Consider the following 21,319-nt stretch of genomic DNA (forward strand, 5'->3'; position numbering starts at 1 on the left):
ATCCAACTTCAAATCATAGAAGATCCCATATTTCTACCAACAAACAGTTTTGTTATATTTATGCCCCCTAAATCGAAGATTTGGGGGTATATAGTTTTTTAACCTTGTCCATAACTTTTGGATATGGGTGGCCATATGGTTTCCATATCCCACATGCGTATTCCTTTCTTTCAGTGAAACCAAATTTGACCTCGTGACTTTGACTTTGGAGTTTGATCGACTTTCACCAAAAAAATCCGAACATTTACCATAGCTATAACTTTTGATGAGTCGGTTCTAGGGCTTTCATCATATGTGTATTCATTGTGACAAAAGCTTTCATTGGGTATACATGTATAATTATATTAGAACTTTTGACCGTAACCTTACAGCTTGACCCACTTTTATAAAAAAACTTTAACCTTGACCATAACTTTTGAAATGTTAGAAATGAGGCTTTCATATTTTACAGTTAAATTCCTTGTGACAAGCCCTTTCTTTGGAAACCAACAAATTTGAGTTTGACCTAAGAATTTGACCCACCTAAAAACTGAGACCTTGACCATAACTTTTAACATTGGTACTAGGGCTTTCATATTTCACAGGTGTATTCCAATATACAATCAATCGATCAATCCTTGTGAGAGGACCTTATACAGTAACCTGTATGTTCTCATAAAAAAGTACAGAATTATCTAGCAAACTGACATAAATAATTTGTTTAAGAATGTTAAAATCAAATTCAGATTTGGTAACTTGCATACGATCATAATTATTCTGCATTTAGACGTAATAATCTTGGATGGTGACTTAATTTAAACAAAGCTGACTTAATTTATCTTACATATAGGGGAAGAAATATTCAACCATATCAATAAAATTGATAACTTCATCTTTAAACACTTGAAATGAATTTATTTTGGTAGAAATTTGGGGTGATACAGTCTCTTCCCTTGCTCCTCGCACCCTTAAATGTCTGTATCTTTTAACTTTCGGTAAAATTGAAATAAAACCTTTTGTTTTTCATAGATCCGGATTTTCCGATTGGTTCCAATAAGCTTATTATATCTAGTAGTGTGTTCTAACAGGATTCAAATAAAATAGAAAAGACTCAACACGCAAGGGCTTCCACTCGGCATTATGAACAAAAGTCATTTGTCAAGGTATCTAGAGGGCACTTAGTAATCTGTTGTAGCGTTACAACCATTGAAAGGTAACAAGATCCTGTGTCATTACTAGCAATAACAAATAATTGAACTTTACAAACCCAATAAAATTTTTAAAAACTCCATCCACTCTAATTGAATCCTAATCAAATAGCAATTCAATCCATTTTACCATCTAATTGCGTAAAATATTGAATTTGATAGAAAAGGAATTAGAATCAAGACATCAGAGCTAACTTATATAAATAGTTCTCCCTTATGTTTTAATCATTAAAAAATGAACTATTTGCGACCTACATTCAAATAGCAAATTTGCTCATTGTAAATTATTTTTGTGAAATTAATCATGAAATGCAAAAATTCAATTAGGTCTTAGTAAAAATGTAAGGTAAAGGGCAAGCACTACACATCTCTTTTTCTATTGTATAAAATCTTTTCAATTGTGATCACTTATGAAAATTAGCAAAGAAGTCTTTTTTCTTTTGGAAAGTAGGTTGATTGGTTGTTGCTATATTATATTCCTTTTGAGATTTTTTTTTCAAAGAAGACGTCAACATTTTCCAATTAATGATTTCAAATTTAGATCAACTTTTGATTTGCTCGGCGCAAAAAAAATTTCAGGATCAGTTCTTTAATCATATAATTAAATATTTTAGATCAGAGGTTGGGGGCCATGCAAAATTTTTAAAAAATCTTAATTTTTTTGTATCAAACTCTACCACGAAACGGAAGGTCTCATCTAAAAGAATCACATGACTTTCACTTCTAGTGCTGGGTGCAGGAAGAGTTACTGCTAATATTTACATTTAAGATACGTCTAAGTTTTGCGAGGCACCTGAATATGTATTCTTCGAACTTTTAGTTGAGAAACGTTCATCGTTACAACGAGTCGTAATTTAATGGAAAGTCCGCTGAATATTTACTGAAAATCATTAGTTAATGTATATAACTTGCATATAAGTCAAACAAGGCTTTTATTTTCATATTGAATCTTTAATCATTCTCAAAGTTTCTTTACTGTTCCTTGCCCTGAATGTAAAGTATAGGATGCATTTGCAGCCCTCCACCAGCAAGTGATAGCGTCTCCATATTAGTGAAAAATTCTCTAGAGGGGCGTTAAACAAACAAATAAAAAGAATTGAAATTTAAAGGAACATTTCTGTTTATTGGAATACTAGAATTACAATAGTTGATATTGAATTCATATTAATGCTCTAAATATAAAAAAGATTTTGAGGGAGGTTTCATAGTAAAATCAAAGTTTTCTTGATCAAAGTCTATACCTGGAAGTAAACAAGAGGTACTGTGTGAAGGAGGTTACAAAATGATATTCTCGCCAACTGAGCTCCCATATGGTTATAATGGCAAAGTCCATGCTTGCTATCGGAGACTAGAAATAAGTGTCAGACCAACTGGTCCCTGCTTACAAAGCAGGTAACAATATCGTTTATAAGGCTCATTATATAAATTGTATTTTAGAAGAACTACAAGTGGTAATCCAACTTATACTCATGGTTCCCTTTCTAAGGAAGAAATTCTTCAAAATCATATATCAGTTTTAAATACTTTTAATATTCCAAAGAACCAAATTGAATTTGAACTACCATATATATATATTGGATTCCAAAACCTCATAAGAATCCTTACAAACAAAGACACATATAGCGGGTCCCATTAAATGTTCAACCAAGCCTCTGTCAATAAGATATTAGTTTACAGTGCAACAATTTATTCAAGGAGTGATGTTAATTTACATATAAATTCCAAGGAACTTTTGGACAATTTGAAATCATAACATTTCACCAAAATCAACAGCTTAAAACCCATGACTTTTCAACTTTATACACAACCATTCTCCACGATAAATTTAAGTCCAGGTTTATTTGATATAAATAGGAGCTGCTCTTTCAATAAAAATGGAACTAGTAAAGTTACTTACCTTGCCATTGGTCCTTTGCAAAGTTATCTTGTTAAAAATCATTCTGATTGTACACACAAGTACACTGAAGTTGACATTAAAAAGATACTTGAGTTGCTGATTGACAATATCTATGAAGATTTTGGAGACTAGGTCTTGGGGCCATAAAACCTAGACGAGCTCACTTAAATCTCAGTCTCACTTTTTCAGTAGGAACAAAGAGTGGAAAAGTGAGACTGAGATCAATAGTGAGCTTGTCTAAGTTTTTTTGGTCCCATGGTCAGGTCTTCAAACAAAATCTATTGGAATTCCCATGGGTACCAATTGTACCCCGTTATTTGCAGACCTATTTTTGTATTCATATGAAGCAAAATTTGTGCAAAATCTTTTGCGTGAAAAGAAGAAAACACTTGCTGTGGCCTTCAACTCGACAATAAAATATATCGACGACGTATTGTCAATTACCAATGGTAATTTCCATTCTTATGTCAATACGATATATTCTAGAGAGCTTGAGATAAAAGATACAACAGAGTCTGACACATGTGTTTCATATTTGGATATTTTACTTGTAAAATACGTTAATGGTAATCTAACAACCAAGCTCTATGATAAACTATCGTCAACTCCCCTTACCTATGCAGCAATATACCTTCATCACCTGCATAAGGAGTTTATATATCTCAGTTGATTCGATACGCAAGAGCATGCTCTACGTATGAAAAATTTCTAAAACGAGGTAAATTATTGACGAACAATTTAATGCAACTAGAATTACAGCTGTCTCGTTTAAAGTCATCATTTCATATGTTCTATGGTCGATACAATGACCTTGTCAGCAAATACAATTTATCATTGATTCAAATGTTAACTTTTCACATTAATTGTTAGTCAATTATTTATACACTAATTGACAATGGATTTTTCCGTTATTTCCCGGTAATGACAAGGAGCACACGACGGGTGTGACCGGTCGGCAGGGGATGCTCACTCCTCCATGGCACCTGATCCCACCTCTGATGTTTTGGAGGTCCGTATTTGCTCTGCTCCTGTTTTATATTGTTTTATGGACTTTTAATATTGAATACTGTTCGTTATCTCCATGTGTTTCACCAAAAGTAAAATAAAAGTTGCACAATAGCACTTTGTAATAAAGAATGGATACCCCTAAATATTTAAGAAAGAATGGCAATGCCGATGTTTTGCTGAGGAAAATCAAAAATATGTGTCCCTTCAAAAAGTAAAATAAAAAATGCACAACAGCACTACGTAACAAAGATAATGTAATAGTCATATTAAATTTCATTCTTTGGGTGGACAAGAGATGGGTACTCCGAAGCATTATGGACGGACATCACGATAAATCTCCTCCCACATTTCCAACGGGCGTATAATAAAGTAGCAGGTATGTACATGTACCATAGTAAATAATACTTTACAGTTTTAATGATTTTTTTTTGTTTTACCAAGGATTGACCAGAACTGCCAAAAAAAAAATCTGTTACTCAATAAAAAGCAATTATTTCAACTTCTATTTAAATCGATCAATCACAACCCTGAAATACTAGTATGAGAAAAAGTAAAACTTTTTTTTCAAAAGTTTGAAAATTTATTAACACGATACAAAAATATTCATTTAACGATTTTCATCGCAAACAAATCTGCATGCTACAATTCTATAACGTATATTCATGATTTCTAGGTCAAAATTAATTAAATAAGAAATAGAGCTGCCACTTTGTTAAGATTAACGACTTCCTCAGAGGTGACTTATCATTTTGAATTTGTTGATAAGAATAACTTTTACTGAATAATTCATTATTTGCCAGTTCGGAGAAAGATATGAATTGTCGGTCTGTCATTATGAGCGTGAAGCCTCACACGGTTGCCTAAAATAATGCAAAACTCAAAACAGTACATGTATTACGTAAAATATGATTTCCAATTTTTGACCAGCCATAAATTGAACAAAATTAAATCTACAGAAAGTGGTAATATTTTCAAATAAATATTATTTTGTGTGGCCCTGCTACTAATTTTTTTTTTAAAGTCACAGAAATTCTGGATGAGCTCTTATCCCCTAAAATAGCCCTATCCATACCAGATGGGGGCACGGTTAAATCTAAAGAATCTGGAACTTGTACTGTTTCACGAAGCTTTCACAAATTCCATCTTTTCTGTGGTTCTTGAGAAATGGGTTTAAATTAACATATTTTCTTGATTATCTACCTTTGGATAACTTGACCCTTTCTTATAATAATTTTACTCCCCTTTACCTAAGAATTAATAGCGAGCATATAGTAGATATATATACCAAGTATGATGATAATGGCCCCGTGGTTAAAGAGAAGTAAAACAAATTAAGTTAATAGAAAAACGGCAATCCGAAAAGCCTACTGAGTGTCTTGGCTCAAGTCAGCTATTAAGGAAATGCAGACCTATTTGTCTTTTATGCTTCCATTCCCCAAACATTGCCATAGTATGGTAATGAACTCCCACGAAGTGAATGTTTTATAACAAATTGCTGTAACTCACGTAACTAAAACCAATAGATAACATTTGTTGCACAATATATGTCTCTAACCATATGGTTTAAGTTTATTTGGAAAGTGGACGACTAAAAAGCTAATCGTAGGAATATGGAAGGAGGCATGTTCTATTTCGGTTATAACGGAATAACGAACACTTTTCAAAATCAACAGCAGAGGAAACATGTACCAACTAAAACATCTGATGTGGGACCAGGTGCAATTGAGGAGTGAGCTACCGATGTTTCTAAATATACCCATTTTGAAACTGTATGGCAGGTGAAAAACATTTTATTTATATGGCTGAGGTAAACAGATACCAGGTAGAAAAAAATATTTTAACTGGCGGCTGTCGCATAAATAAATTGTCGACGGATTTTCCCGCTTTTTCCAAATCAGGACAAAGAGCACACGGCGGGTGTGACCGGTCAGCAGGGGATGCTCACTCCTCCATGGCACCTGGGGCCACCTCTGATGTTTTGGAGGGCCGTGTTTGCTCTGATCCACTGTATTGTTTAATAGACTTTTCAGCTTGAATACTGTACGTTATCTCCATATAATTCATTCATGTAGGTATATTACTAGGTCAAACATTAACTGACGTTTTTTATACTCATTACTTGTATTAGGCCATTATTTACAAACTGAAATTTCTACAGATTCTTAGTTTAGTAGCACAGTGTCGTCGACATGGGAATCTTTCTCTTCCATGGAAGTTCGCGTTTGCTCTGTTCCCGATATGCATCGCTACAATGTCCTTTAAGTTTGAATACTATCGTTCTGTCCATATTTCATTGTTAAGGTGAAAAACATTTTATATATGATGTTGTTTAATAGCGGCTTCATAAATAAATTGTACATGTTTTCGGGTGTGCCAAAAAAATGTTTTGGAGGGCCGTGTTTCTTGTAATTGATAAAGACTGTAACTTTTCTTTAGAATTTCAAAAATCTACAAAGATCAATTAGCGAATATAAATAATGAAAATAGCATATGCATTTAAATGGCTTTTAAAGTGGAACTCCTCTTTGCACGCTATATATCTAATTGCACATTGTAATACTGCAAACTGAGAAAGAATTTAGATTTCATATTGAATCCATGGCATTTATGAACACATACTTTGGAAAAAGGCTTAAATTTGATGTAATTTTAATTCAACCCAGATCGGAGATATATATCTCAAAAATCCTGAGAGTTGGTGCACTCTGGCTTCAGTGTTTGTTGATATTGGACACATCCTGATTGTATTGAGACATTGAATAAATAAAACAAATCATTCTATAAAACAGGTTGTTATAATGATCACCTTATCCATACCTTAATGACCAACAGATATACAATCGTTATTTTAAGAAATCTTTGCAGCATTGATGATTCTGAAAAGAAGAGAATGAAAAAAGCTAATTGTTAATACCACAGATCAAAGACTTATAATTTGTTAGTTATTGCATTATTAATTGGTACTTCTAAATCATTTTAAAACAACTACGACACAATTTCCCGCAATTGCATTTATGTCGTTATCAGTGTATTGTCACTAAAAACAATTATAATATGAAATATTATTTACTAGTGTAAGAAATTTTTTTTCATTTTACAATAAAATGTACTACATCTATATAACTTAAATCGCTTCTATTTTTTTTACTTAAAATTTTGTGGTTCCATAAAGTGACGTGAAAATCGCCGACGATTCAGCATGTAAATAAGGACTAACAATTAGTTTTCGGATCTTTTGGATGAGATCTTAAAACCGAACCCAAGCTCTGTGGCACAGTCTGTGTTGGCCCGATAAAAATATCTCTGCTCAAACGTTTTGTTTTGGGCACATTTTATTGACAAGCAAAAGAATAAGAAACAAGTTCTAACAACTTACTAGTTCTTCTCCTTGGCGCCAGGTAGATATCTAAATTTGAGGCCCTTTACTGGTATACGATGAATAATTCAAACGATTGTTGGAAGACCTAGTCTCCAAAGGATAAAACGATATATAAAGTCATAATTTCGTAAGTTCTATGGTCGATACAGTGACCTTGTTAGCAAATACAATTTATCATTGAGTCAAATTCTAACTGACGTTTCTCATACTAATTGTTAGTTCATTATTTATACACTGAATTGACGACAGATTTTCCCGTCATTTCCCTATCATGATAAGGAGCACACGGCGGGTGTGACCGGTCGGCAGGGGATGCTCACTCTTCCATGGCACCTGATCCCAACCCCGATGATTTGGAGGTCCGTGTTTGCTCTGCTCCTATTTTGTATTGTTTAATGGACTTTTGATCTTGAATACTGTTCGTTATCTCCATATGTTTCATAGTCGGTGAAGGAATAAAGAATTTTGTTTAATCAATATCACTGTTCTTTTGTAAAGGAGTGCTTTTTAACAAAGCAAGTTGGTTGATGACAAAGAACGAGATACTAGTATGAAAAAAAATTCCGAGAATAATTTTCTTAAAAAGCGTAAAAAAGAAAGACCAAATAATTTTGGTGATAAATACCACTTCTTGAACATATTGCTTTTCAAATACCACTTCTTGAACATATTGCTTTGCAATACCTTCACTGACTTTAATATTTTCATGAACAGTAAAGAACGAAATTTGGCAGAACCATTATCAAGAATAAAAAAAACAGCACAATTCTGAAACGTCGCCATTAATTATATATTAACAATGAAATGCAATCGTCTACTTTTTGGAATGAGTGGGCTAAAGCTAGTGATTGACTTTAATGAGCTTAAATATGTCTGGTGTCATCCTCTGATAATGATGTAAAACTGAAAATAACGTTTTCATGCGAGCACAAATTGTTACATTTATTCCTATTAATTTCACTGACCGATTTTAATTTGAAAGCAAATAAGTCGATTTGATTTCATTTCGACTTTTCCAAAACCGAAATACTATTCATTTACTTGAACAATCAAACCTCAGACATGCAGGGGAGAGAAGTAGGTTTTTGAATAACTATTGGAATCTAAAAATGAAGCATTCATTAGACAGCATGTGTTAATTGAATGCTATCAATGAAATATAATGTTCTTTGTGATAAATATCAGACACTCATCGGTGTGTGCCAGTCACTAAGAGAGATTCAGAATTTTTAATCATTTACTTTTGTTGTTTTTTTTATCTTCCAATTTTAGATTGTAGATAACATTTGTTTGTGATATCAATATGAATATAGGAATATCCTAATAAAATGTCCATAAAACAAAATTATATATCCATTAATGTTAGGATCAGTAAATTTAGGACATGCAGTACAAAAGTTTGATTTCTCATGTACTGAAATCTTCTGTATGATAAAGAAGCACGGCCTCGGTATCTAGAACATGATTTTGTTCTTAATGATAGGTCGTATATTAACAAGAAAATCTCATTTAAAAGGGGAAAAATCTATGAAAGCAAATTAATTTTCAGTTATCGGCCAATACTAATATCTAGTAATAAAATACGAATAGTAATCAGACTTAATCAAATGGAGTTTGGTGTTTTACTCCAGTTTTATGCAATCCTTTCGCGTTCCCTTCGAGTCGATAGGGAACTAAAATAGGGTTAAAACTTTAAATATGTTTACGATTTAAATGGTTTCTCCACGAAGGATTTATATGTTTTATTTTATTTATAACTGCCTACTGTTTCTTACCTCAAGTATTTTATTTTTCAAAGATGGAATTTTTTCCTTATGAATACTAACCCATCAGCAAAATCTTAAAACGAGAAACAACGGGTTATTTTCTAAAGAAAAATATCAATATATTTTTATAAAGAGAATATGATTATGACAGTAATCGTATGTTGAGATTAATGTTTAAAAACTGCATCATACTTTTGCTTTGCTTTGGTAAAACAATTTATATATTACACCAATAAAATTGTATTAAGGTTAAATGAATCACAGAGCGAGCAAATGCTACTACTTTATCTGATCATATGAGTTTTATTCATGTTTAGATACCCCAAAGAACATATTTGCATTGACTGTTTTGCTTTGCTTTAGTTAAATGTTATATTGAAGACATACAAATTTGATGCGAACAATCACAATTGACATAATTTCTTCACAGACTTATCTACCACAAGGAATTTTTATTGTAATGTTACCTTCAAATTTACATGGCAATATTTTGTATATTTTTATACACGTTAAATAACTTATATAAAGTTTATCATGAATATATGCATATAACGAACAGGATTCAAGCTCAGAAATCCATTTTACTATATAAATTTTGGAACAGCAAACACGGACCTCTAAAACATCATAGGTGGGATCAGGTGCCATGGAGGAGTAAAAGTCCAGTGCGAAACAGTTAAGACCGTAGTTTGCTACTCATAATGATCGGGAAATGACGGGAAAATAGGTTGATGATGATACAAATTTAACAGTAAAAAGTGAGAGTATTTGGATCTTAAATAATATTGAACATTAAAGATAAGTTAAGCATTTATAGGCACATGGTTTATTGAACGTAAGTAAGTATACTGTACTTTTAAAAAAAAAACTACAATTTTTCATTAACTTTTCAAGTTTTATTATAAAAATATAAGATTATAATGGCTCTGAGTCATTTTAATACAAGAATAATTATAATGAGGAGGCGGGGAACACAAATGTCACACTAGATTACCTGAACTTAAACATGCTCACATTTAAATATAATAAGACATATCATAAATACATCTCTATATACAAAAAGTGCTGCTGATAGACACTGATACATGTCTTTAGCACCTGAGTTTCGCAGCAGTCAGTTTTTTGGAAGTAAAGCTTTCAATACCACGTGTCCCTTCAATATTGTCATCTTTCTTTTTTGCTTTGAGTATATATATTTTTCATATATATATTTTCACAATCCGTCATTTGTTAGAGAGCAGCAGTGGAAATTATTAAGCTACATAAGACGAGAACTATCCAGGGCTCTGTACAATGTCTAGAGACACTATGGTCTTCCTCTGGTGACCCATTATCAGAGGAAATAAATTTCTTTGAATACGTTCCTGAAATACGACAAGAGTATATGCTAGAGTCAAATTATATATCTGGATGATTCTTCATCATATATACACAGTTCTGTATGATTTTTTTTCTAATTTATTAATATATCTATGTCACAATATTTTTACTGTAAAAATAATTTGTTTGTGATTTTTTTAATAAGAGAAAGTCTTCAATCATTGAAGACATTGAATCATTGAAAACATCTGACAATCTAATTAAACATACAAACCTCTCTTAACGTTTGTTTTGTCATCTGAAAAAATATGATATATTTGAATTAATAAACTCTATCTTGATCATTTTTGTCTAAAACATTTTATTCATTACGTATGAATAAGCGCAAACAGCAGATATAAAAGCTTATATCCTAATTATTGATCATTATTTAACTAATACTTTCTGAAATTTCCAGCAATGAAACCAAACTGTACTTTTTACCTTTGCAACAACAAAAAAATGTTTTATATAGTGTCTTATATATACATGTATTAATAATATACTTAACGAAACATTGTAATTGTTTATTTTAAAAACTATACTAGTATATGTTAGCCTTACCACTGAGAACATTAACTTTTATATTTGTCACCAGTTTATCGGACGTCCGACAAATATATGTTCCTCCATGATTCATACGCGCATGTTCAATGACAAGTTCGCTCCAAATGGTCCTGCTTTTGAGTGACACTGAATTGGTTATCTTAATTCCTTCGTCTGGGTCTGTAAGAATCTTGAGACCGTTCATAAACCAGTCTAGCTCATCTGGAGGGTACGAATCACTCGAGGCATTGCAAAGGAGAACTATTTTCTCGTTTTTGTTAACATAAGTATCACCCGTGATATGAATTGCTGAAATGAAATTTTAAACTACATTTAAAATACCTTTTGTGTGTATCTAAAAATGTGTTAAACTGAAAAAATCCATATTCTATTGTAATTATCAGTTTAAAGTACTTACATGATGTTTGCTCTGAAAACGAAAAAGAAAAGTAATTAAATTTTCATCATTTTGAAGTTTTCTTTTCCTTAATAGTGAGAGAAATGTTGGTTAAAAGGTCTGAAAGTATTGGAACGTTGATATTAAGGTCTTCAATCCATAATAGGAACAAATTCAATGAAATTGAAAACATAACAGATATGTAGACATTGAATACTCAGTTTATTTAGACATATTTCCCATTTATTACTATAAGTATGTATAGTGGGATGTGTTCTGATTCATGACCTTGAATTTTGGTAAGAGTTATTTCCCCTTTTTTAAATTAATTTAAAAAAATCAATTTAAAAAATTTTAGCCAGTAAAAAAAATATTTTTAATCGTCATTCTATTTTTTATGTTTCAATGCATCTTTCCACCGCAGGATTTTTTGATATTCAAATCATTTGAATTTTTATCATGAAAAAACGCTTTTCCCCATAGACTTCAATGCAATCTTTGTTAATTAACTACTGCTTAATTAATGAAATTTTTGAAAATTTCTCGCGGGCAATCCTTTTCCACTATAAAATGCTTTAATATAATATCAGAGTATTGTGTACTTGATGGACATTTAAGGGTAGAGAATTTGGTCCCATTAGGGATGGAAATCCTTAAGGACGTTCGATCCTGATATTTTGAGCGTATTTCGCGCAGGTCCTTTATTCATAGAAATAAGCATCATTCTTAGGTTCTAACAATAAAACTGAATTCTACAATGCAAATTAAACTATATTCAATGAAAAAACCGCGATTAAATTCCATTCAAGTAGAATTAAGGTAGGGACTATATTTTGTGGCGGAAGGTTTTTTAGACGAAAATGATCAGTTTTTTCCATTTGAACTATAACAGTACTGTTAATTTTGGATGCCTATTTTTCCATGCTGGTTGCACACAGACCTGTTTTTTGCAGTGAAATATGTTATGCTGGTTCTGGAATATCTATTAAATTATTTCTTATTAATTCTATGACACTTTTTTAGTAATATCTGAAAATGAACATCATATACCCCCACTTTTGATGTTCTTTTCTAAATATTCAAGATAACTTTGACCTATTTGCTTGAAATCAGAAAAAGTTTAAGACTTTATAATAATTTTCTTGCTTATTATATTTTCAATGCCGGAAAAATAAATTTTATTAGTGCAGAAAGGTCAAACAATTGATAATGCGAAGCAGTTTGAAACTTTTTCTTAGTCACCATTTTTAAGTGTCTTTTTTTAAACAGACGGAGAGTTCATTTTGTTTCATGCTTTAATTGGATAAAAATATTGGAGGGAAAACGTCAAAGATGTAATTTTTAATTAAGACACAAATTTCAGTGCAGAAAGGTCATATTAAATGTACTGTAGCGCTAAAAGAAGCATATTGACCCCCATTTTTTGATTTAAATTTTGATTAAGCTATGTATGTAGAAACTAAAAATATACTTGGCAAAAAAAGTCTAAGACTTTAAATATCAGGATCGAACGTCGTTAAAATACTAACCCCTGACTGACAGAAAAAACGCCCTCCTGATGTCGCGTGTCTTCGTGCTGACTTGACACTCGTACCCTCCAGAATCCTTCACACTAACATTCCTAATATGTAAATTCCATTGTTTCTTGTGTATCACGTGATGAGTTTGAAATCTTGGGTCGCCGTAGTACGTAAAAAGACCTACGGTCAGAGGCACGGACGGCGAGGCTTTCCTCCAGGTCACCTAAATATGGTAACAAAAACATACGTTGCTATATGACTTCTTTCAGAATCTGAATGTCATATGAATTGTATTAAAATTGTATATACTATCAAAAGATGTGTTCTTGTGTATGGACCTAGAGTTTTATCTCAAAATATTCAAAAAATGATCTAAAAATATTAATAGTGTGCTACCCATATTTTTTCTTAACTACCTAAACCCTTGTGAAAAATCGTAATATTAGTAATAGCTGCAATTAACCCTTTACATCTGTTTGATTGAATAGCTGAAAGCAAGCGCCTTATGTTTTAATTCGGTACAATTTCAGACCTGATAAAAATCTTATTTCATAAAACATGAATGAGAACAAATGAATGTACACTTTTTTGTTTAAACTTTCCTATGCATGTATCTTGTTACCTTCGATGGAATCTTTGGAATACTTTAATAGTTTGAAAACCTTGAAAAATCTTTAGTAATTTTACTTTTTAATCAACCAGAATCTATATTTTTACACAGAGAGCAAACTTATAATCATAGTAAAACATTACTAAGCACACCGATATAAAATATATAAAAGTTATATAACGTAGGAGTTTAATAAAGACTTACGGTTTTGGTTCCCAGATTCCTAACAGCACAATACAAAACTGCAGTTTCACCGGCTATTGCCGTGTAGTTAGTAATAGTGGTGTTCAAAATGACCGGTTCTAGGGGGACAAACTGATTAGAAAAGGGGATTCTCCGACGAGAGCCTGAAAACAGACAGAAATAAGCATTTCATGAATCTTAGTGTCGTTATTATGACCTTGATGGCAAATATAACTTATCATATATCATTAGGTCGAATATTTGGACTGATTTATTATTAGGCCTTTGTTTCAACTACATTGACTGGATGGGTGCGACGGATTATTAGAAGAATGCTTTCTTCTTCAAGGCACATGATCCCATATCTGGAATTTCAATTATTTGTCTCTTTTGCGTGTTTGTAAAAAAAGGCACTTTTTATTGACTTTTGTCATATAGCATGTAAACTTTTGCCATTTAAACATTACTTAAAATATTTTTTGAAAAGGATATTTTATTTTAAACAAAAAATAAAAACGTCGATTCTATTAACAATCGAAGAAATTGACATTTTTTGTGGCAGTTTTCCAGAATACCTTTCTTTCATTGTTACTATTAAAATGACAATGCAATTATATTTTTTACTGTAAATTATAAATAAACAATGAAAACGTAGTATATTGCACCTGTAAGCAAACATTTCACTTGTTCAAATTTACTCTCAAGTGTCATGTAATTGCTCACAATAAAGTACTCAATAATTAAAATTAATGCATGTGTGACTGACACGAAAATACTGGGGATATTTTGTCAAATTATACAATTTCGAAATTCTAAGTTGATCGTGTTTTTAAGGAAGGCCCACACTTTTACGGATCCGGTTCTAATTTTACACATCAATATAAAATTCTGATTTTCACTTTTCTATTGATATAAATCTTTTTGGTTGATTGAAAATGATTTAGCAAGTATATATTTGTTTATTATAGTGTTATTGTGCATATGAAGCATTTAATATACATTATTTATGAAATTTAACACTTTGCACTCTGTCCATAAGATCTATATGTCATTTAGTACATACACAGGGGTATTCATACACAGACACAAAATTCTTAATTGCTTTTATGGACCTAAATCTTTTTAATTTTCTTTTAAGCAAACTAACCTGAGATCTATTTTTATTGATTTAGAGCCTATATCATCCATTAAATTTTTAGTTTTTAAAAATTTTGCATTGAATAATTGAAAAAATTGATATTCCAAAAATGGGGGTATACTCTCAAAAGACTGTTTTGTTAAAATTCTCTGGTCAACCATAATAAAGTAGCTGTTTTTGTTAACATTAGATATAATTCTTAATAGTTTTAAAGAAAAAATGGCATCTAAACATATTGGATTTTGAGAATTATAAAAAATAAAGATATTTTGAGATTTTTTTCTGCAAGACATGGACAGATTCAACACCAATTTGTTAATTTTTTGCAGTAAAGATTTCAAAAATTCTCTTGGCAAATGAATATTTTTGATCTTCATAAGTTTTAACATAAATTTGATGTGATTTGGTGCATAACTAAGAGAAATATGATATCACACTTTTTTATGTTCAATTTTGGCTGTTGAGTTTTTAGAGGTATGTGCCTTGAGACATGTTGTATGAAAATTAACCTGCAAAGATATGTCTTTTATGGGTGTTTTAGTAAGTTTAAGACTTGTTCAAGGTATTCAAATTGAAAAATTTTCAGTTTGACAGAAAATTCTGAAAGTACGGACCTACCTTAAAAAAAAAACCCACTCTATTATCCTAATATTTAATAAAATAATATCGATCATTTTCAGATCCTTTACTTATTAATCCCAATTTTGTGAAATAAAGAATGTCAACTCCATTTGTAACTCTTCTCAGAAATAAAAAGATTTTACGAATGAAACCCAAACAACACAATGTAATGTTATCAGAGCCAATCAGGATTTGCAGGCTAAATACATTAATGGAGGATAATTTCCCTACGGACAACGAAGATCAAAATAGATCAAAAGTATCCCAATACATCGAAAAACACCAAATTAGATTAGAAGACGTTGAGCTAATACTCGAGAGGACTCGAATCCATCTGTTGTAGGAATGTGGATTAAACAAATCAACAGTGACACACGGCATACTCCTAGTTCACAGAATAGTACAGCACTGTGTGATCGTGTGGGAGCTGAGAGTCTCAGATAGGGTCCAAAATCACCCTTGACGTCATAATAGTAAATAGCGCAGAATGTCGTCCAATTTCTTGATTACAAGTTAATGAGCATAACGTATATCAAAAATAACCCTCACACTATGTTCCTGATGACATAGCTAGTTTTCTGTTAATTTGCTTAAGAGGCAAGAAAGACGAACAATTTTGTATAAGTATTTCGCACGTGTTTATATTCTTCACTTGGGATAGTCAAGATTCCATAACCCTCTAACCTATTGTATCTATTTTTACAGTCTGAAAACTGTTAGCGTACATTGTAAAATGTTTTTTTTAATATTATGATTTGGTTGTGCTTTTTCTTTATTATAACGGCCGAAGAATTGGTAAGAAAAGTAAACGCTAGTCAGGATTTAATTTAAAAGAGACTGCTGATTTTCTTGTTTCATCTTGTTTGTTTGAAAAGTTAAAGAATCATGTCCATCATAAAGCTTTGTTGTCAGATTATTATTAACATTTTACCCGGTAAAATAATTATCCAAATATGAAACAGATGGTATCTTTTATTTCAAGCTCACTGGGACATACCGTGTCGACATATATATGAATAGAATAACTATCTTTATTTGATAATATGTCGTCGATATGTCAACATGTCCAGTTGAAGGCCACAAAAAGTGTTTTTTCTTCTTCTCATATATAAGACTTTGAACAGGTTCTGCTTCATATACAAATACAAAAATAAGTCTTCTAATAACTGGACGTAATTGGTATAACCAAGGGAATTGTTGGAAGACTTGGTCTCCAATCACCATACAGATAGTGTCCACATTCCAAGCATCTTTTTAATATCAACTTCAGAGTACTATTTTTTTTTTTACCAAAATAATTTTGCAACTGACAGTCAGTTTACGTGTGCCATTTTTATTGAAAAGCACCTATCACCCTGGACTTTAATTTATCATGGGGAATTCTTGCCAGCACCTACTGCGACATGGGACCTAGACTTATATAGTTTTATCTGAAGGACCTGTCTTGAAGTCGTACAGTGGGATTCAAGCCCGCGATGTAAGGATCAACTCCTTTCTCAGCGACTCTAGAACAAATTTTCTACCCACTTCGTCACACGGGCAACCCTAACAATTGGTGTAAAACACGTCCGTACAAATACGTACAACTGACAGGTCATATTTGCTGAAAAGGTCATTACAACAACCATAGAATGGACAAAATACTGACTTTGACATAAATATAAGAACAAATCTAGACTAACCATCACATTCTCTAATTTCACAGCATCCTTTGAGTAGTATATTTTGCAATTAACTCTAACAAGGCTCAGACTTATTCTCTAATCCCCCCAGGCTTCGATGATCTCCATATTAGTTTTTGTTCCACCATCCATAATGATGCGCATCAATCATCCCACTATCCCTCTAAAGTTGTTACATGAACATCGTTAAAAAGGGCAGATTAAAGCCTCGTCGGTCATATTCCTTTGAAGGCGGGCATGGTAGAATACACACACTTACGATAAATATAAATGAACCATGGCCAAAACAGAGGTAAAGTACCCCAAGAACTAGAATTATCTCCGATGAATATTTAAAGGAAGCTTACATGAAAATGCTCTTGGGATGCGTAGGTCAACTTTTCACAATCTATAGTTCAAGAAGTCACACGCATCATGTTACAGACAATAGTGTTTACTTGTTAATTGTATTTGAGAAATCAGAATTTTGTTAATTAAGTTCGTATCGTTGACCTTCAGCGAAAATACGAGACTGATTATACTCTTTACAATTTCATTTCAAGTGACAATCTGTTTTATTTTTGATATATTTTTACTAATTTTCTTTTGGCTTAACTCTCCTCAGAACATAGGAATTGAATATTATGGAATACAATTTATTTCAAACATACTGAACCAAATGATAAAAATAGTAATTATCAAAGAACGTTAAAAGCATTCACAATTTAAAAAATGACATTTAGCGAAATTGCCGTTTGCATCAAATTGTCGTCTTAGTAAAAAAAGTGCACAAATTTAAGGCAAAATAAAAATCTAACAAAATTCATCGCGCTTCTTTATCAATCACCAGTAATGATTCATCTTTATAATTAAAAATGTGCGAGTGACACTGGGCCTTATTGATTGTCCATGTGCTGTCACGTTATGAAGAACAAAGGAGATTCGTCATTCGATGACTAACCGGGTACAGATTACCGTAAACTGCAAAACTTTTATACAAATTTCACAGTTTCTCTACAGGCCATTTATATTAACATCAAACTCCAAACCAACAACTGATTCACAACAGCGATTTCTATCGTTTGATTCTAGTTATTTGTCTTTTTTTTTAAATAAACATTTAAGATTTGATTTATCCCCTGTGTTTGATGAAAGGGAAACACTGCTTAAACAATAATTTCATTTGACCGACTACAGTTTTAATTTCATATGAACAATAACTAGTCACAAATTTCTCTCAGTCAACATGCAGCAATTTAACAAATCTCTCAGGACAATACCAAGCCAAAATATTTAATAAAATATTTCTTTCAAAGGATACACTAAATCTACAAGAATTTTCTTCTTTATATTTTATAATCAAAAGTGTGCGATTAAATAGCAAAAGCCTGAATTTTTGAGAAAACTCTCATGAAGAGGCCTTTTAGTCAAAGAGGCACAGACTTAGCGCTTGTGCTCATTCACTCTCTTTCAATCATTATGTTGAGTTCTTAAACGGCAACAGACACCCCTAACCTTGTCAAAAAATCAACATAGCAGCTTAATCCATTGTAGATATAAATCATTAGTGATTAAAAAGCGGGTTAAAGTGTCAGCTGAATGACTCTAAAGTGTCTATGTTCAGGCATTTAAACAAATTAAACACATCAAAACAGAAACCTTAATAGAAATGGACAACTTGAGAGTTTATTTACGAGTGAATAGGATCAAACTATACTTATGACACTAATTGATTCCTTTGGAAATTTCTACCTTCGGACAAAAATGTTTTCTATTTACTAATAGCTATAGGGACGATTCTTCTATTGCACTTATGTGCGAGGAGATGCACAGAGACTTGTTTTGTTAACAAAAGTTTGATGATAGAAGCAGAGGTAGGGGAGTGGCAATGAAAACAAATTAAACATTCATTAACTGCATGTCGACCCAAAATGATCAATGATCCTACATCTGACAAATAATATACATCTATATATTAATATAAAAGTCTGTTTTTAAAACGGTTTCCTATGATGAAGAAAGCTTGAAAACAAATTAAACATTCATTAACTGCATGTCAACCAAGGTACAAATGACCACACATCTGTTAAATACTATAGATAAATATGTTAATAATATTTGTCTTTAAAAATGATTTTTGAAGACAATGTTGAAGAAATTTCGAAAAACTCTAAACATTTTTCTATCACTATAAATGTTATATTAAAAATAAAATGAAAAAGTTCAATAGTATACTCTGCTAATTTGATTTTTAAAAAATCAGCTTCCATAGAAAGATTCCAGTTAACAAATCGGGCCTTACACAATATTACAGTAGCATATCTAAACACAAAAACGAACACCCACCTGCTACTTGACAGAGGAGCAGAGAGAGAATAACTAGCCAGGCATAATTTGTCCATCTCTCCTGAAACAGTTTGATTCCTTTCATCCGAGGAAAAATCCCAAATATTTCATTTGCATCCATCATTGTATTTGCTTTTTCTTAATTAGTTTTAAATAGATGATCTTAAGATCTTCATGATGAAAGGCTTGTGCTTATTGTTTTAGCAAAAATCCCAACTCTTCCTATATTGGTTACAAGTAGAGGTGTTAGCTCCTTTGGTCTTCACCTTACAGTTTTTTGTATTCAGCTGGGTGGTCAGGTATAGGAGCACTCGGTAATTCCTCTTAATTAGCCATTACAGACGAGCCCGTGTCTGTGGCGCTAATGAACTTCCAGTTTATTGGAGGTTCCATATATTCCACTGATGAGCTTCTTGGTCATTCAAGACACTAAATCTGGAGATTCTGAGGTCACAGTCAAATAGGTTATAATGTTCACGGTCCTAACGTTAATGAATCCAGCTTAGAAAAGGAACCACGCTCTTATGTTGACTTTGTTAGAATCTGGCTTCTTGATCTTGTTTCACTAAAAATAATAATATTTAAATTAATTAGAAATATGCTATAATTTCACGATGAGGCTGCAGACTTTACCAAGGATAAACTAAATATTTTTTTTAATTTGCAAATGATCAGAAAACTATTTGTGGACCACACCTGCAGCTTTTTTTAACAAAGACAAGATACTTCAAAACTTGAGTTAAAAAAATAAAATTAATGCACAGACAGTTGTAGAAATAGTGGTCTTGGTGACAAATGATATTTACCGTGACAGTCAGCCTTAACTCCTTGTTTTCCAGTCACCACTATATAGACTGAGGGAGATCTGTTTTGTATCAGACCTTTCTACATCCCTCCTCTACGATCCCGCAGCTGAATCTGGTACGCGCGCGGCGCTAATTATAGACCGATATTTAAAACTATCCTGCACAGGAATCGCTAGTATAGTCCTTATTTTTAAAGCAGTTCTTTATTTTTCTCGCTTTTTAGTATCAATAAAATTTCACAATAGCTTATGATAAGACGAGCAGTTGAAAATAACCGAAACAGAATTTATTTCAAGATTTAAAAGATAAAACTCTTATATGGCTTCGGTTTTTTATTTTCGTTTTGAATATTTTATGGGGGATTTACAATATACCAATAAAATATACGAATGTCCAAAGCTCTGTTTAATTGTGTTGATTCAAAATATTGGCTTTATAGAGAAAACGTGTTTGTTTTTCGTAGGTGTTTGCTGAAAGGTATGTAAAATGCTTGATTCAATAATGTCATTCTATCTTAAATTCTGTCAACAATCCAACTTAAAGGAGCTGTAAATTTTGTTATTGAAAGAAACTGTGCTTTAATTCTGCCAACTGGTTACTCTCTTTTTACATTGTCATTGTCACAATCCAAGTCACCTGAAATTCTCAAGTGTTTCTATATAAAAAGCATAAGGTGCATCCATTCATCACAGTGAATGCAGTTGATTTAATCCTTCTCTTGAGCAACTTCAACTGAATAACAGTGATTATAATTTCAAAAAAGTATTACTAATACTTGTGTGTAGTTAATACAGCCAGTTTTTACCACAGCGATATCCAGTAAATCGGGTTATTTATTTTTTAAAGGAATATTTTAGGAAAAAAAATTCTGCAAAAAGAACTAACTAGCAAATAT

General features: G+C 31.9%; 2 protein-coding genes across 2 annotated transcripts in view; one reads left to right on the forward strand and one right to left on the reverse strand.

The window, feature by feature from the left end:
- LOC134228632 (putative oxidoreductase YteT) overlaps nt 1-21,319 on the forward strand; it is a 164,502-nt gene that overhangs the window by 40,988 nt on the left and 102,195 nt on the right. The gene's annotated exons all lie outside the window — the stretch shown is intronic.
- Nucleotides 10,124-21,228, reverse strand: LOC134228630 (hemicentin-1-like). The gene is made up of 8 exons (XM_062710303.1): nt 20,425-21,228; nt 19,619-20,183; nt 13,874-14,016; nt 13,069-13,282; nt 11,561-11,572; nt 11,161-11,451; nt 10,832-10,855; nt 10,124-10,601 (listed from the first exon to the last, which is right to left on the reverse strand). Exons 2-8 carry the CDS (start codon nt 19,740-19,742, stop codon nt 10,468-10,470), a joined length of 942 nt encoding a protein of 313 aa, XP_062566287.1. The 5' UTR covers nt 19,743-20,183; nt 20,425-21,228; the 3' UTR covers nt 10,124-10,467.

This window comes from Saccostrea cucullata, unplaced genomic scaffold, assembly GCF_032062105.1.
Source record: "Saccostrea cucullata isolate Sc308-1 unplaced genomic scaffold, CSIRO_AGI_Scuc_v1 ctg547, whole genome shotgun sequence".
NCBI lineage: Eukaryota > Metazoa > Mollusca > Bivalvia > Ostreida > Ostreidae > Saccostrea > Saccostrea cuccullata.